The sequence below is a fragment of the Neophocaena asiaeorientalis genome, unplaced genomic scaffold, assembly GCF_003031525.2.
Source record: "Neophocaena asiaeorientalis asiaeorientalis breed wild unplaced genomic scaffold, Neophocaena_asiaeorientalis_V1.1 scaffold246, whole genome shotgun sequence".
Taxonomy (NCBI): domain Eukaryota; kingdom Metazoa; phylum Chordata; class Mammalia; order Artiodactyla; family Phocoenidae; genus Neophocaena; species Neophocaena asiaeorientalis.
Genome location: NW_020174551.1, coordinates 3,286,137 through 3,304,742, shown reverse-complemented (window position 1 = coordinate 3,304,742; position 18,606 = coordinate 3,286,137). Strand labels below are relative to the sequence as shown.

The 18,606-nt window shown below is 37.2% G+C and overlaps 1 protein-coding gene, 1 non-coding gene and 1 pseudogene across 6 annotated transcripts in view; 2 read left to right on the top strand and 1 right to left on the bottom strand.

The window, feature by feature from the left end:
* Positions 1-18,606, top strand: part of HYCC2 (hyccin PI4KA lipid kinase complex subunit 2) — a 71,395-nt gene that overhangs the window by 43,148 nt on the left and 9,641 nt on the right. For 4 of the 5 annotated variants that reach the window (XM_024757306.1, XM_024757305.1, XM_024757307.1 and 1 more), the window contains 5 exons: positions 2,459-2,554; positions 5,424-5,540; positions 12,828-12,915; positions 15,386-15,545; positions 16,278-16,445. In XM_024757306.1, coding sequence (XP_024613074.1) covers positions 2,459-2,554; positions 5,424-5,540; positions 12,828-12,915; positions 15,386-15,545; positions 16,278-16,445 — 629 coding nt within the window. The remainder of the gene's footprint in view (positions 1-2,458; positions 2,555-5,423; positions 5,541-12,827; positions 12,916-15,385; positions 15,546-16,277; positions 16,446-18,606) is intronic. The other variant, XM_024757309.1, reaches the window with a different exon arrangement.
* On the bottom strand, positions 5,562-7,622 carry LOC112407865 (RING finger protein 122 pseudogene; annotated as a pseudogene).
* Positions 14,285-14,357, top strand: TRNAE-CUC (transfer RNA glutamic acid (anticodon CUC)). The gene has a single exon. It is a non-coding gene; the product is annotated as a tRNA-Glu (tRNA).

The following is an 18,606-nucleotide window of genomic DNA, read 5'->3' as shown; positions in this document are numbered from 1 at the left end:
ATCTTTTTGTTTTCCTTGAAGTTCATCGTTGGCCTTTTGTTTTCTTTGTTTACTATGTGCTTTGTAATTCAACCCTGCAAATTTTCTATCAGTTTTCTACATAGCCTTCCAAGACTTCATTTACACCAGTTATTTTCTCAGTTTTATCTCAGAACCTTTTGACTTACTCCAATCTGGACTGTGTTGCCCTCTTTGCCTGGTGTACACATTATATTGGGATCTCCCCTCACTCTTATCCTGGGAATTCTCTTTGTCTTTTTCCTCTGTGGATGGATCCACTGTTTCCTGCACCCTGTATCCTCATTCTTTGTTCTTAGTATTCTGAAATTCCATGGTGGTATTTCTTGGTGTGGGTTTATTTCCTCCTTGTGCTGAGCACTATGTGGACCTTTTCTATTTAGAAACTCATGTCCTTCAGACTGGGAATTTTCTTGAATTATTTTTGTGAATTAGTTTAGGCTCCCCATTTTATCTGGTCTTTTACTATTTGTCTTTTATCTATCTCATCTTTTATTATCTTTCTTCTGGAGCTTTTATTATTTGAATGTGGGAACTCCTGTTGTGGTCCTCTTTCCTCTTCCATTCACCATATCTTTTTCCTTTTGCTTCACTTTCTGTGGTATTTCCTCAACTTCATCCACCAATCCTTTTCTTGAGTTTTTAATTTCTGTCATCATATTTTGTATATCTAAAAGGTGTTCTTGTTTTCTGAATGGTCTTTTAAAATAGACCCTTTTTGGTGTTTTTTTTTTTAATTTTTTGAAACAACATCTCATCTTTTAGAATATTAATGCTAATTAGCTTTATTTTTTCCTCTTCTGTGTTCTCTGTGTCCTCCAAATTGTGCCCCCGCCACCCCCCATTTCTTTATTTTGATCTCATTTTCATGTTAGTGAAGTTCCTCAGGTGTCTGGTAATCCTTTTTTCCTGCTTATGTTTAAAAGTAGGGGAATAAAAAAAATGAGAAGCTATGACCATGTTGGTAGGGCTAATTGACGGTGAACTTCACAACTTCTCACTGGGCCATCCAGCTGGGGAACTTCCCAAGTCCATATCGTTAAGTCTTTCCTCTTAGGGTGGTCAAATTCCCCAAAGAAAACTCTTCTAGTCTCTTAACCAGAGGGCTTGCTGCTAGCATTCTGTGACCACATAGGGAAGGAGGACTTGAGGTCTCAATATCCAATAAGACCTATTTCACTTAAGTTTTCTATTTTCAGTGTCTTCCCTTCCTCCCCCACCCCCCGCCCTGACCCCAAATCATAATTGTGCCTGGTGGTTCCCAGGTAGAAATTTCTCTTTTATCCTTTCAGAAAATAAATCTTCAATTTCAGAAAATAAATCTTCAATAAACCTAGCAGCATAGAGAAGGAGAAAGGATCTGAAGATGTGCTTGCTTCCACGTCAGACTTTCAACTCACTTTTTACCTTTTCATTTTGAAATAATTTCTGGCTTTTTTGTTTCAGAAATAGTACAGTGAGTTTCCATATACTCTTCACCACCTATGGGAAGCTTTTTAGACAAACAACATTCCTGGGTCCTGCCCTCAGAGATTCTAATTGGGTCAGTCTGGGTTGAGACACAGGAATATATTATTCCAAAATGTCCTTAAATAACTATAATGTGCATCCAGGCTTAGGAGCCACTTTCTTAGTGATCATAAAGATTAGGAAAGCATTCATTTATTCATTCAATAAAAATTAATTGAGCAGTAATAATGTATTAAACACTATGCTGGACACTAGAGTTAGAGATGAATAAATCAGAGTCTGTGTCCTAAAGTTGCTTATTACTAAATAGATAAAACAGAGGTAAAGACAGAGTTGATTTAGTGGGATAAATGCTGTATTAGAGCTACACAGATAAAGGGAACAGTGTTTGTTTGTTTTAGTTAGAAGAATTAAGAATGGCTTTATGTCTGAGATTAAAGTTTGAGCCAGGATTTGAAACCTTAGCAGGAGTTTCCCAAGTGAAAAGTGTGTTCTAATAAGAAAGGGTAGCATCCATAAAAGCAAGGAATTATGAAAGGTTATGGCATATTCATGGAATGGTATAAGACTGATGTAGTGTGGTGTATGTGGTAGACAGTAGAGGGAAGTAGGGCTGGAGAGGTAGGTTGAGGGTGGATTTTAAAGGACTTTGTATGCCATGATGAGTTTGGGCTTTATCATGCAGTCAATAGGAATAGTGGATTCATGTAGCATAGAGGAGTCATCTGTTCAAGCATGATGGGGGTTTTCCTTAGGAAGAAAATATAGATGGCAGCAAGAGCTGTGACCTTTAATAAGGCAAATGGAAATAGGGAAATTATTGAGGAGGATATTACAGTAATCTGATTGAGAAATTATGAAGGTCAATATTAAGGCATTGTTGTTATAACCATCAAACGACGAAATCATTTACTACAGTCTCTAAGTAGAAATAATTGTAATCCTTTTTCCTTGTTTTTGTTTTTTCTAGGTTTGAAGTCCTGAGTTTTCTTATGTTATGTTATAATTCTGCTATTGTGTATATGCCTGCTTCATCTTACCAGTCTCTTTGCCGAATGGGCTCCAGGTAAGAAGAATAATTATCATTAACCTTCACACATATTTATTGAGCACATTCTCTCTGGTAGGCACTGTTCTAACTTCTGGTGATATAGCAGTAAACAAAACTCAGGGAACTTACATTCCTATAGGAATCCTATCATCCCTCATACATCATGATTTCTTGAAAATATTTCAGTTACTAAAGAAGCATTTTCTAGCTCAACATTGAGCTAAGCCAAGATGTTTTAGGTTTAGGGTGGTTTAGTGATATACCTAGTCACTGCTCGGATGCCAATTTTTATAAATCACTTTGAGTGATTTGAATAAATAGTCCTCTATGTAGAGAAAGTCGTAAGAAACATGAACTTTTTCCTTTATATATCTCACAAATAACTGTCTGCTTTGGATAAGATTAGCAGTGACATTAATTATGTGTATGTCTCATTTGTATTTGTATATTCTAATCTTTACTAAATCAGAATTTCTAATAATTTGGACAAACCTGAGCTGAAATTTTAAATTTCCACTGTTGAAAAAAAATTAATATAAATGAGTTTGGAGACAGAGGAGCAGAATTTTAATTATAGAAGGAACACTCAGTTTATCCTGCCCAGTTGATTTTTATTTGAGGAAACTAGGCCCCCACAAAAGTTAAATGCTATTTTAGTTTTTCTATTGCCTCATAACAAATTACACCATGAATTTAGTAGCTTAAAATAGTATGCATTCATTATTTCAGTTTCTTGGGGTTGGGAGTCTAGGTATCATTTAGGTGGACCCTCTGCTTAGGGTATTACAAGCTGCAGTTAAGATGTTGGCTGGAGTTGCAGTCTTATCTGCGGTTCATTTGAGGAATTATACACTTCTCTTGTCAAAATTCAGTTCCTGTAGTTGTAGGACAGGCTTCATTTTCTTGTTGACTGTCTGCTGAAGGCCAGTGGTCAGTTCTTCTTATATAGTATAATCACATAATGTGTACATGTATGCATGAGAATCCTATCACCTTTGCCTTGTTACAAGCAAATCACAGGTTCCACCCACACTCAAGAGGAGAGGATGACACAAGGGTGTGAACACCAGGAAGGAGGGATCATAGGGATCAGGGCCCCTGACCCCACCCTCCAAAGAGTCTGCCCACTGCAAATGCTTTGCACAAGTTCATGCTGTTGTATTATCGGGAAGAGACCAAAACTCAGTTTTGCTAAATGGAGGAAGGCGGATCTAAATTAGCTGTGAGATTGATTTATAGATGATCTTAAAGTTCACGTGCCTATAATAATATGATTAATGACTAACAAAATTCTTGTCTCGGGCTTCCCTGGTGACGCAGTGGTTGAGAGTCCGCCTGCCGATGCAGGGGACACGGGTTCGTGCCCCGGTCTGGGAAGATCCCACATGCCGCGGAGCAGCTAGGCCCGTGAGCCATGGCCGCTGAGCCTGTGCGTCTGGAGCCTGTGCTCCGCAACGGGAGAGGCCACAGCAGTGAGAGGCCCGCGTACCGCAAAAAAAAAAAAAAAATTCTTGTCTCTAACCTAGATACTGTTATCAAGAGAGTATACTGTTTAAGCACTTGCTGCCTATCTACAGATAAATTTATTTATAAATGACTATTTTTGGGCTCATTAAAACAAATCTGCCATATCTCTAATTGGTAACATTACTGTGGCATGAAATAGAGTTTCTTAATAACAAAAGTAGGGGCTTCCCTGGTGGCGCAGTGGTTGAGAGTCCGCCTGCCGATGCAGGGGACACAGGTTCGTGCCCTGGTCCGGGAAGATCCCACATGCCGCGGAGTGGCTGGGCCCGTGAGCCATGGCCACTGGGCCTGCGCGTCTGGAGCCTGTGCTCCGCAACGGGAGCGGCCACAACAGTGAGAGGCCTGCGTACCGCAAAAAAAAAAATAACAAAAGTGATGATAGAGTTTAGTAGTCCTCAGAATTTTATTCACATATCCCCTAAGGAATTTCGAAAAACTGTGTAGCCTTTGTACACTTTTAAGTTAACATTTAAATTTTTTATTCTGTTTTAAATAGTTGTAAATTATATGATTTCCAGTAGGTAAATATTGACATAATAAATAATTGTTGATCACTATTTTAAATGTATATAATGTAAATACACAGTGATCTGATTGATAACCACCCTCATCCCATGTATGGAATAAATGAACAAGCTTTTAATAGTCTAACATTCTTTATCTCCTTAAAATTGAATTTCTGTTCCACTTTATCCACATAATTTTATCCTAATATCGTGCCGTATTATACTTACAGATCTTTTATTGATCTCCTAATTATACGTCTCTGCCACCAAAAAAATGCGTAAATTAAAATTTTTTAAATATTTCCTGACCATAATGCACGAAACACTAAAAAATTTCTTCTGAACTCACCATTACAATTATTCTAATAAATTAATTTCTTAAAATAATAGAAGTACATAACAGTTTTTGATAATTATTAAGGGTAACTTTTCTGGAAGCATCTCTTAATGAGATGGAAAACAGAATTGTTTATGATACTTTGGTTATTTGTTTGGAGATTTCTATATCTTCCACTAATTCCATCCTGATTCAATTTGGGATGTATGAAAGTTATGCATTTCTTTTGTGAAGAGGGAGAAGGATGATTATGAAAGAGATACCTATTTGAGAAAAGTTATTACTTTTATTGATATAGTACACTAGAATGTATGTTTTATGAGGGCACAGATTTTATTTTTATCTTTTTGCCTGTTTACAACTGTATGCTTGGGCCCAGGATAGTGACTGACACATAGCAAGTACTCAAAAAATATTTGAGAAATGAGTCATTGAATAAGTGAATTTATGGAAACAAAAATGTTTTATTTAATGTATCAGGAAATCACATGTGATAAATAATGTATTTTCCTAGGGTTTGTGTGAGTGGGTTTCCACGGCAACATGAAAAACACTGGAAAGAACTCTGTGGTCGAATAGTATTGGATCCCGAATTTATGGTGCAACTTCTCACAGGAGTTTACTATGCCATGTAAGTAGGTGTACTGTGAAATTGGGTGAATTCTTTCTAGTGTTTGGAAACTTATGTTTCTCTTTTTTCCTTATTAGTTTCACAACACTGAATTTTTTGTTCCATTATGGACCCATTATCTTGTTTTTCTAATATGAATTTCTTTTAGTACTTTTTTTTTTTTTAGAGAAACTTGTTATTAAATTTAATTTTCTTTAAATACATACCTTTTTCCCACCCTCACCCACTTGGGGGAGGAACAGAAAACCCCTACCCCTTCCATTTGGGGGATTCCATGTATAAAGCCTGAGATGGTAAGGATGAAGTATAAAAATACTATTTACAAAGGGGAAGAGGGTGTCCACTGTGACCTTAATATTCAGACATCCCCATCCCCAGGCCCCTTTTTGCTCCTTTAGAAAAAACCCTGGGAATCCATTTGAGTGTAGACCAAGCCCTTCCTCTGGGCCGGTGGATACTCAAACCCCAACAAGGAATAGGAAGCTCTGAGATCAACCAAAGAACAGGGAACGGATAGCACCTCAGATCTAGGAGGGGGAGGGGGCTGCCCTCTACCCACCTGTAGTCAGCAGGCCGGCCAGCCAGCCTTTGTTTCCATAGGTCCCATGTAAACATTGACTTTTCTTCTGTTCATCTCTGTTCTTCCCGATTTCCTACAGAGCCTCCCTCGCTTCCACTGGAGGCAATTGGTTCCTCCAACTTTCCTTCCCTTCTAACCTTCCTCTGGAAGGAGTGGGGAGGGGGTGGGGAGGTCACAAGTGGGGCAGAGCCCACCTCATCCCTTCTTCTAGGTCAGGGCAGCTTGTCCTCCTCAGCAGAACCCTCAAGGGAGTGAGCTCTAAGTTCTTGGCCAAATAGGAATGGATTTCTTTTCCCAGAGCAGGGACAAGGCAGGCAGATAGTCCAGTACCAGGATACAGTGTTCCTCATGGGCAAGTCCATCAAAACTGAGTAGCAGGGAAGAAGGCTTCAGGAAGCAGAGAGGTGGGCAAGTCTAGTCTCACCCTGATGCTGGAAGACCAGACCTGCACCCCTGCCCCTCCAGGTGAGCACGCCCATCACCACCCACCAGTCTTGTTCTCTGCAGCTTTGCGGAAGGACCAGGCACCCATGAGGCTAGAGGTCTTCTCCAGGCCTTGGTATGGAGGCAGCACTCACACCAGCTCATCCAATAGGATCCCGATGCTCTGGGTGGCCTCTGAGGGACCAGCAATGGACTTGTTACACATGGGGCAGACACAGCGTACTTCCAGCCACTTCACCAGACACTTGTGGTGAATGGCATGTTGGCATGAGAGCACACCCTGCTTATCCTTCCCCTTGGAGTCTTCCAGACAGACTGTACAGGTCTGCCCATATAACTGTAACTTCTTGGCATCACCTTTAAGCATCACCACTTTATATCCATATCGTTTGCTCTGTGCCTGGTTCCAGAGTTTGCTGATAAAATAGCAGCAGAAGATGAGGCTGAGTATCAAGACAAAGATGTCTGTGCCGAAGATGACCATGTAGATGTTGAGGGGAAGGTCTTGGAAACTGATGGGTGGCATCGAGCAGGACTTGTTGGTGCTCACCAGTCCCGGGCCACAGAAAAACCCATTACACCACTGGAATGGGTGCATCAGTGAACTCTTGGCTGGCTTCCTCAGGCGAATGAACAGGCGGCGGGTAGGGCAGGCGGGCTGGGCGCACCGGCTTGCGGGCTTACAGGAGGGGTGGATGTGGTGCGTGGCTGCCACCTTCGTCTGCAAGTCGAACTCTCTTTTTTAGTACTTTTTAAAAAATGAATTACACATTTTATTTGAAAGCTATATAATAACAGACAATTGTTTTATTGAGATATAATTAAAATGTAAGACTGAATTAGTTAAAGGTGTACAACATAATGATTAGATATATGTTATATTGCAAAATTATTACCACAAGTTAACATCCATCACCACACATAGTTACATATTTTTCTTTTGATGAGAACTTTCTGTATCTGCTGTCTCAACAACTTTCAAATATACAATACTGGATTGTTAACTATACATGCTGTACATGCTGTACATCATATTGCAGGATTTTATCTTATAACTGGAAGCTTGTACCTTTTGACCACCTTCACGATTTTTGCCCACCCCCCAGCCCCTGCCTCTGGCAACCATCAATCTTTCTGTATCTATGAGTTCAGTTACTGGTTTTTTTTTGTTTTGTTTAGATTCCACAAGTATGATATTATACAGCATTTGTCTTGCTCTGTCTGACTTATTTCACTTAGCATAATGCCCGCAAGATCCATACATGTTGTCACAAATGGCAGGATTTCCTTCCTTTCTTTTTTCTTTTTTCTGTTTTTTTTTTTTTTTTTATCGTGCCGCGCGGCATGCGGGAGTTCCCCAACCAGGGATCGAACCCAGGCCCTCTGCATTGGAAGCGTGGAGTCTTAACTACTGGACCACCAGGGAAGTCCCAGGATTTCCTTTTTTAAATGACTGAATGATATCCTATTGTGTGTATGTATGTGTATATATACGCGTGTGTATATATATGTGTATGTATACACTTACGTACATATACTTACACATATGTGTATATAATTGTATGTATACACATACTGTATATACACATACATTACATATATACACACACACCATATTTTCTTTATCTATATATCTGTCCATTTACAATTAGATTGTCTCCATGTCTTGGCTATTGTACATATGCTGCAGTGAACATGGGGGTGCAGATATTCTTTTGAGATAGTGATTTAGTTTCCTTCAGATATATAACAGAAGTAGAATTGCTGGTTCCCTTTTCTCCACACCCTGTCCAGCATTTATTGTTTGTAGATTTTTTGATGATGGCCATTCTTAGAGGAAATGGTTTCAGTTTTCCACCATTGAGAACGATGTTGACTATGGGTTTGTCATACACGGCCTTTATCATGTTGAGGTAGGTTCCCTCTGTGCCTACTTTCTGGAGAGTTTTTATCATAAATAGGTGTTGAATTTTGTCAAAAACATTTTCTGCATCCATTGAGATTATCATATGGTTTTTATTCTTCAGTTTGTTAATATGTTGTATCACATTGATTGCTTTGCGTATATTGAAGAGTCCTTGCATTCCTGGGATAAACCCCACTTGGTCATGGTGTATGATCCTTTAATGTGCTGCTGGATTCTGTTTGCTAGTATTTTGTTGAGGATTTTTGCATCTATGTTCATCAGTGACATTGGCCTGGAGTTTTCTTTTTTTGTGACATCTTTGTCTGGTTTTGGCATTAAGGTGTTGGTGGCCTCGTAGAATGAGTTTGGGAGTGTTCCTCCCTCTGCTATATTTTGGAAGAGTTTGAGAAGGATAGGTGTTAGCTCTTCTCTAAATGTTTGATAGAATTCGCCTGTGAAGCCATCTGGTCCTGGGCTTTTGTTTGTTGGAAGATTTTTAATCACAGTTTCAATTTCAGTGCTTCTGATTGGTCTGTTTATATTTTCTACTGCTTCCAGGTTCAGTCTCAGAAGGTTGTGCTTTTCTAAGAATTTGTCCATTTCTTCCAGGTTGTCCATTTTATTGGCATATAGTTGCTTGTAGTAATCTCTCATGATCCTTTGTATTTCTGCAGTGTCAGTTGTTACTTCTCCTTTTTCATTTCTAATTTTACTGATTTGAGTCCTCTCCCTCTTTTTCTTGATGCATCTGGCTAATGGTTTATCAATTTTGTTTATCTTCTCAAAGAACCAGCTTTTAGTTTTATTGATCTATACAATTGTTTCCTTCATTTCTTTTTCATTTATTTCTGTTCTGATCTTTATGATTTCTTTCCTTCTGCTAACTTTGGGAGTTTTTGTTCTTCTTTCTCTTGTTGTTTTAGGTGTAAGGTTAGGTTGTTTATTTGAGATATTTCTTGTTTCTTGAGGTAAGATTGTATTGCTATAAACTTCCCTCTTAGAACTGCTTTCGGTGTAGTGTCATCGTGTTTTCATTGTCATTTGTTCCTAGGTATTTTTTTATTTCCTCTTTGATTTCTTCAGTGATCTCTTGGTTATTTCGTGGCATATTGTTTAACCTCCATGTGTTAAGTCCATCTTGTTTAATATATCATTTAAAGCTTGTGTTTCCTTATTTAGTTTCAGTGTGGATGATTTGTCCATTGGTGAAAGTGGTGTGTTAAAGTCCCCTACTATGATTGTGTTACTGTCGATTTTATGGCTATTATCATTTTGCCTTATGTATTGAGGTGCTCCTATGTTGGGTGCATAAATATTTACAATTGTTATATCTTCTTCTTGGTTTGATCCCTTGATCATATGTAGTATCCTTCTTTGTCTCTTGTAATAGTCCTTATTTTAAAGTCTATTTTGTCTGATATGAGAATTGCTACTCCAGCTTTCTTTTGATTTCCATTTGCATGGAATATCTTTTTCCATCCCCTCACTTTCAGTCTGTATGTGTCCCTAGGTCTGAAGTGTGTCTCTTGTAGACAGCATATATATGGGTCTTGTTTTTGTATCCATTCAGCCAGTCTGTGACTTTTGGTTGGAGCATTTAATCCATGTACATTTAAGGTAATTATCATTATGTATGTTCCTATTACCATTTTCTTAATTGTTTTGGGTTTGTTTTTGTAGGTCTTTTCCTTCTCTTGTGTTTTCCTGCCTAGAGAAGTTCCTTTAGCATTTGTTGTAAAGCTGGTTTCGTGGCCCAGCACCATTTAGTAAAGACACTATCCATTCCCTATTTTATATTCTCATATTTGTTTAAATTAATTGACTATATATGCATATGTTTATTTCTCAGCTCTCCATTCTGTTCCATTGATCTCTGTGTGTTTTTAGGCCTAAAGCTTTGTGATACAGTTTGAAGTTAGTAAGTATCATGCCTCCAGGTTTGTCGTTTCTCAAGATTGCTTTGGCTATTCAGGGTCCTTTGTGGTTCCATATAAATTCTAGAGTTGTTTGCTCTATTTCTATGAAAAGTGTCACTAGAATTTTGATAGGCATTGCACTGAATTTCTAGATTGCTTTGGGTAGTATGGACATTTTAACAATATTAGTTCTTTCAGTCCTTGAGCGTGGAATATCCTTCTATTTATTTGTGTGTTCTTCAGTTTCTTTCATTGAGGTATTATATGAAAAATCATAAGTGCACAATTAAGAAAATGCTCAGATCTTTCACCTCCTTAGTTAAATTTATTACTAGGTATTTTTTAATTTGTTAATGGGATTGTTTTCTTAATTTCCCTTTCTGTTAGTTTGTTATTCGTGTATAGAAAGCAGTTTTTTGGTTTTTTTTTTTTTTGGCCACACCACGTGGCTTGTGGGATCTTAATTCCACAACCAGAGATTGAACCCACACCCTCAGTAATGAAAGCATAGAGTCTTAACCAATGGACCACTGGGGGATTCTCTTTTTTTTTTTAAAGAAATGCAGTAGATTTTTGTTATTGCTTTTATACCTACAAGTTTACCATATTTGTTTATTCCAACAGTTTTCTGGTGTAGTTTTAAGAGTTTTCTACAGTTGGCTCTTGAACAGCAAAGGGGTTAGGGGTGCCAGTTGCACAATTGAAAATCTGAGTATAACTTTAAAGTCAGCCTTCCATATCTACGCTTCAACCAACCACAAATTGTGTATTACTGTAGTTGGTATTTATTGAAAAGAATCCACTTATAAGTGGTCTTGTGCAGTTCAAGCCCAAGTTGTTCAAGGGTCACCTGTATTATATATCATGTCATCTGCAAATAGAGACAGTTTCACTTCTTTTTTTCTGATTTGCTAGAACTTCCAGTACAACGTTGGATAAAAGTTGCGAGAGTGGCCATCCTTGTCTTGTTCTTGATCTTAGAGGAAAAGCTTTCCATTTTTCACTATCGAGTTTGTTGTTGACTGTGGGCTTATCATGTATGGCCTTCATTATGTTGAGCTACATCCCCTCTGTACCCACTTTTTTGAGAATTTTTTAATCATGAATGGATTTCGAATTTTGTCAAATGCTTTTTCTACATCTATTGATATAATTGTGTGATTTTTATCCTTCATTTTGTTAATATGGTATATCACGATTGATTAAATTGTAGATGTTGAACCATCCTTGCATCCCAGGGATAAACCCCACTTTACCATGGTGTATGATCCTTTTAGTGAATTGTTGAATTTAGTTTGCTAATATTTTGTTGAGGATTTTTGCATTTATGCTATGTTCATCAGGCATATTGGCTTGTAATTTTCTTATAGTGTCCTTGTCTGATTTTTGTATAAGGGGGATGCTGGCCTTGTGATATGAATATGGAAGTGCTCACTCTTGGAAGAATTTGAAAATTGGTATTATTTCTTTAAATGTTTGGTAGAATTCACCCATGAAGCCATCTGGTCCCAGACTTTTGCTTATTGGGAGGTTTTTGATTACCGATTCAATCTCCTGTGGGTACAGTGATGGGTCTGTTCAGATTTTTATTTCTTCATGATTCAGTTGTGGTAGGTTGTATATTTCTAGGAATTTATCCATTTTCTAGGTTGTCCAGTTTGTTGATGTATAATTGTCCATAGTCCTTTCAGTACTTTTAAAATAGCCAAAATATAAGTAATCATTAAATTGAAGACTAAAAACTGTCAGGTTTTCTGTATGGAACTCTGTGTCTTTCTATGTAGTTCATAACCCAGGTTTTCATGAATGCATTAAATAGATCACCCTAAATATCAACACATGATAAAAACCAATTAATATGTAGAGACATCTGTAAAATATTTTATTTTTAGAAAATTTCATGACTTTCTTTTTTTTAATTAATTAATGAATTTATTTATGGCTGTGTTGAGTCTTCATTGCTGTGCACAGGCTTTTCTCTAGTTGTGGCGAGTGGGGGCTACTCTTCGTTGCAGCGGGCTTCTCATTGTGGTGGCTCCTCTTGTTGCGGAGCACGGGCTCTAGGCGCGTGGGCTTCAGTAGTTGTGGCATGCAGCTTCAGTGGTTGTGGCTTGCGGGCTCTAGAGCGCAGGCTCAGTGGTTGTGGCACATGGGCTTAGTTGCTCTGCGGCATGTGGGATCTTCCCGGACCAGGGCTCAAACCCATGTCCCCTGCATTGGCAGGTGGATTCTTAACCACTGAGCCTCCAGGGAAGTCCTGTAAAATATTTTAAATGTTAGTATTGAAATCTTCATTTTGTTCTTGTAACCAAGAAATGAAATGATGCACAAATTAACGTGAAAATCTTGTTACAGAACCAAAATAATAGAAGAATAGAAAAGATGGTTGTTGAAAATTAGAGATAATTTCTAAAGATAGTAAATAATCTGCTTCTGCATAGGTATAATGGACAATGGGATCTTGGCCAGGAAGTCCTTGATGACATCATTTATAGAGCTCAGCTAGAACTCTTTTCTCAACCGTTATTGGTAAGTTGTTATATTTAGTTTTTATTAAACATTCCTGTGCCTGAAAAGGGCACTAGTAGGTTTAAAATTCAATATGTAATATATGAGGCATTTTAAATCATTGAGGGAAAAAGATTTATTCCATAGTAACAATTGGAGAGAAAACAAAATTGGTTTAGATCCTGTCCTCTTACAACATATCAAAATAAAGTTCAGATAAATTAAAGAATTAAATGTCTTAAAATCCTTTAAGAAAAGAAAGAAGAAAAGTTATAAATATTTACTCAAATTTCTAGAGAAGGAAGGACTTTCTAAGCTTTAGTGATGGTGACACATCACCATAAAAGGTTGATTTCTTTTTTCCTTACATAAACATCTGAATTCTAAACCATCAGTTTTTGTTTGTTTGTTTGTTTTGTTTTGATTTGTCAGCTGCACCATGCAGCATCTGGGATTTTAGTTCCCTGACCAGGGATTGAACCCATGTCCCCCTGCAATGGAAGTGCGGAGTCTTAACCACTAGACCACCGGATATTCCCTAAACCATCAGTTTTTTAAAACCAAAATTAATATGTGGTACACAAATTGAGAAAAATATTATCAACAGGCATGACAAAAAAGCCAATTAATATTTTGTTCTATATAAAAATGTTATACTCTTCCACAAAATAAATATGTCTCCAAAGGATAAATGATCAATCAAAAAATAAATGTGAACATCCAGTAGCAGAGTAAGGAAGGCATTCTCTATGTTACCAGTAACAGTATGACACAACTCTGATCATCCCTTTGCAGAAGCAGTTTGGTAATGTGTGCATATTTTCTTTCCCATGTCTAGCAACATTTCCCAAGAAACTACTTAAAAATTTTTTTTAAGTATTGTGAACACTAGATCAATGTTAGTTTAATTGCAAAGGAATCAGAACTCTAAACATTTTACAGCAGAGAATGATTAAGTTATGTTATTTACTTGATGAAGTTATATGTTTGAAAATTCATTTTAAAGGAACATGCTAGCTGTGTTAAGTGGTAAAGCAGTATACAACTATTTTTTAAATCTAGACAGGACAAAGGAAACAAATGCTAATAGTTGTCTAGGTGATTCAACTGTGGATAGTTTTTATTTCTTTGCAATTTTCTGTGTTTTCTAAGCTTTTTGTAGTATTTTATAATGGTATTTTAAAAATATTACTTATGTATTTTTACTTGCAGCAATTTAAGAGTACAATTTTTAAAGCCATTTTCTTCATATCATTTTTTATATCTTAAGCTAAATATAAATTTATTGAAGTAACATTTACATTAATTCTTTCATATTTGAATTTTTTTCCTCATGTCAGCATCCCTAATTTAACCCTAAAGGTTACTGTAAAGCAAATGGACAGGGAATTCCCTGGTGGTCCAGTGGTTAGGGTTCTGCACTCTCACTGCCGAGGGCCCAGGTTCGACCCCTGGTTGGGGAACTAAGATCCCACAAGCTGCACGGTGCATCCAAAAAGAACACCAAAAAACAAATGGACAACAAGATAAAAAATTGTATCATGATAATAAGACCATGCATGTGAGACTCTTTAAATTCATACTTTTATCCTTGTAAGTCTTATAAATTAACTAGAGGTGGCATTTCCAAGGCAATATAAGTAGAGAGATTGGTAATCTGTAGTTCTAGAATAATCCTTTATTGTTAGGGGTCTCCAAGGGACCCAGTGAGTAACACTTCTTTTCTCTAAAATAGAGCCCGGTGATATAGATAAAATAGTTGGTAGATAGGAAAGCAAGCATCATCTTTATTGGTGATAAAGGCTAGATTGAAAGACTTCACTCCCTACACTTTCATCTGGATTTGGAACAGCCCACTGGAGAGAAGGTTTGAGTTGGCAGAGCAGGCACAGGTATCCAGGTTGTTGCATTTCACTTGCCCTTTCCAAGTGGAGAGGGAGGGAGCAAACAGTCCTCTAGCTTAAGGTCTTTGCTAGATTAGGACTACCCAATCAGGAAGCATGGAGCAGCCAATGGTGATTACTCACTCTCCTCCATGGAGAACAGAAAGTGGTGGAACAAAATGCCAGACGTGTTTAGGGAAAATTTCTCCTCATGGAAACAAAGCTAATTTTTTTATTATAGATTAAATTTTTCATGTTATTTATCATCTGAATAATCAGAAACTTATTCTAAATTTTCTTATATCAGGGTTCAAATGTTAAAAACACTTTTTCTTTCTTTGGAGTGTTTTTTCTCTTTGAAAGTCAACCACTTCAAGGAATCGATGGGAGTGTGTGACTCACATTATTTTAAATGAATTCTCATTTTAAAGCCTGCCTAAAAGAATATACATCAGTGGAGATACAGACATTTCTGACACATTATGCTTGTATATTTTATAATAGATGTTTTAAGTACATATTTTAAAAAGTAGGGAAACACGAAGTATAAAATAAGCATAAATTGTATATTGGGTATAAATATATATAGACTTATGTTATCATTTTAGGTTGCCAATGCCATGAAAAACTCATTACCATTTGATGCTCCTGATTCTTCACAAGAAGGCCAGAAAGTACTTAAAGTCGAAGTCACTCCAACAGTGCCGAGGATTTCTCGGACTGCGATTACAACAGCTTCAATCCGTCGCCATAGATGGAGGAGAGAAGGTGAGTACGAAATCCCTACAGCCCACTCACGGATTAAAGTAAGTTTTTACAGACTATATTAGCACATGATATTATAGTACTTTATGTAATTACAGTAAAATTGTTTAGTTGTTAAAAATAGCACTAGAAAATGGTTTAAATACCTGAATTCATTTTAATATAAATATGTATATATATTTTATAAAGCAGAAAGATGTTATTTAGACTGCTCTATGAATGTTAAAACAGAAAATAAGATCAAGTTAATTTTTGTCTTTTTTTGAACTAGTAATAACAATAGGAAAGAAATTTCTGTAAGCCTGTTACCATACTGGGAAAAAAGGTGCCTGTATGAGAATTGTGGGAGAAAACTATATAACTGGCCAAACTAATGGTATAATACAGCCATCCATAAAAGAATTGATTTTTATCTTTCTTTTTCTTTTCATATAAGTGCTGAGTCCAACAGTATTTCATAGGCGTATGGTACTTGAATAGTCAAGCTGTCTTGCCTAAGAGATATTAATTGCCGTTTTAATGATCTCTATTTTTCTCTCCTATTCATTTGCAAACCTCACATTATTCATCTGCTACCTTATGTGTGTGCATGCTGTGCACACACATGTAACTATATAAGTAATGTTTGCGTTTATATCATATCCATATATACATTCTCTTATCTGCCTGGGTCAAAATGCTCAGAAAAGAATAGAGCAGCACAAAAGCACTAAAATTTTATATGTTGAATCCCAGATGGCTTTGACTTCTCAAACGAGGCTGACTCGAGTATTCCTGGCTCCCCGATCCAACACGGCTCCACTGACCTAGGGATCAAACGTGTGCAAGAGGGGGAGGTGCTGGTGCGCAGGACTCCTGAGCACGGCTCACCGGAGCCCAACTCAGCAGCAGCCACAACAGAGGGTAGGACAGAGATGAGGAGGCAAAAGTCAGTGAGGCAGTTGCTGGAGAAGGATCCTGGCTCTCTGTCCCCAAGCAGAACATCTTTCCATTCTAGTGTGTGTTTCCACTACCCCAGGGTATATTTCACCAGGTCAGGTACAATCTTTAGTTACCATTTGTGCTGGCCTGGAGTCTGCATCCCTGTGTAATTAAAGAACAGCTTGGCATGGCTACTAACAAGGGAGAGGCCTGTCTCCAAAAGGTCTGCAAATGCTTGGGATTTTTTCATTACTGAGCATGTTTATTCTAACATCAGGAAAGGAAAAATGCACCCAATGGACATGAGCCTTATTAGTCAGTATGCATCAATTTCATTTATATAGTAATGTATTATTTTGAAAATATGTGAGGAGAGTTGTAAAGCACTAACAAATTATCTTTGAGAAACTGGACTAAAGTGGAGCCAGCTGATTTGTCTCTAGTCCCAGGGTGGTCAATTAACAAGAATTTCTTATCTCTTTGACAGAATAAACAAGTATTGATTGGCTTTTTATAATCGTTGAGTCAGGTTGCCTGGGTCTAACTAGTGAACTACTGACATCTTTCCTCTATAAATGTGCTGTCCTGGTGCACACTACATTTTATCATTTATTGTAAATAATGATTGCCTTATAAAGCTCCCAAACAGAATTGAAATGTATTATTTAGAGGTTATAAATCCTAGCAGATCCTTTTTTCTACAGTGTGGGTATCTCAAATGAGAATTTTTTTTACCCCTCCCCTGCCACCACACCCATGACCACTATCTGGAAAAGAATACTTCTCTCTGATAGGAAAGTATTTATTTGCAGTTTTACATGTGATGCCATAGAAGCTGGTTTTGTGAAAGAGGGAACTGTGGCCTGATAGTTTTTCATTATTTAATATATTGCTGCTGTGGAAGCTATACACTAATTTATGAAATATAGCAAGAAGTTTTAAAATAGGTTACATATTTTTACTTATTTTAAAGACCAAACATACATGAAGCAGTTACCTTCTACCTTAGGGAAATCTCTTGCTTTTTGGTGCATTAGAAATTTGAGCATGCTCAGTAAGAATCTAAATCTACCCTCTGTTTCCTTGCCCATTTGCCCAGATTGGCCTTACTTCATTTAATATTGTTGCATGTGCATGATCTAGGGACACAAAGAAGTTGGTGCTATGAAAAGAATTGTGTGAAAGACGCAGCCTTCCCTTTTCGTTCTTCTGTATCTCTTTATGTTATCCCTGGGAGTCAGTTTTATCTTGTATAATGCATAAAAATAAGTATATGAATAGATGTCGAATTCAGAGTTGGCCTAAATTGAACAACAGTCTATTTCTCCACATTCTTGATGCCTAAATGAGACACTTGACGTGTATCTACTACCATTGTTAGAATATTGGAGTATTTGTGCTAAACAGAAGTACATTAACACTTGATGAAATTCTAAAAAGTATGGGATGAGGTAGAAACATTTCTTCCTGTTAATCATAAGTCATACACTTTGAAAAAGAAATCAAAATAGAATTCCTTTAAAATATCCTATTAAGTGTTAAAACATCCTATTTTAATATCTCCTATTACTGGTAAAATTTCACTTTGTGAGGGTGGGGTGTAGCCACAAAGAAAGAGGAATGAGTCCCTTTGGTGTGTTTGAAATTTCTGAAATTATTTTCCCTTTTAATCTAGCTTAATTGTAGCTTTAAATCAATATTAGTAAAAGCTAATTTATAAGGAAAGGCAGACATAAATAGAAAAGTTCATTAAAAATCCTTTTTGGTTGCCTCATCTTTGGATCATGAATAGTATTATCACCCGGGGGAAAATTAGAAAGGAAAAAAGTTGTTAGACACAATTGCCTTTTTATTCCTTGAGGTTTTTTAAACAGAAATATGGAAATTGCTAAAACCTATGAAAAGTTTTGGTAATTCTGAAGTCTTCTGGAGCTTTTGGATTAGCATCAATAATTGGTCTTCTAAAAGAAAAAGAAGGGAATTCCCTGGTGGTTCAGTGGTTAGGACTCAGTGCTCTCACTGCCGAGGGCCCAATTTCAGTCCCTGGACAGGGAACTAAAATCCCACAAGCTGTGTGGCACAGCCAAAAAAAGAAAGAAAGAAAAAAGAAAAAGAAAACATGTTTTCTAATGGTTTTAAATAG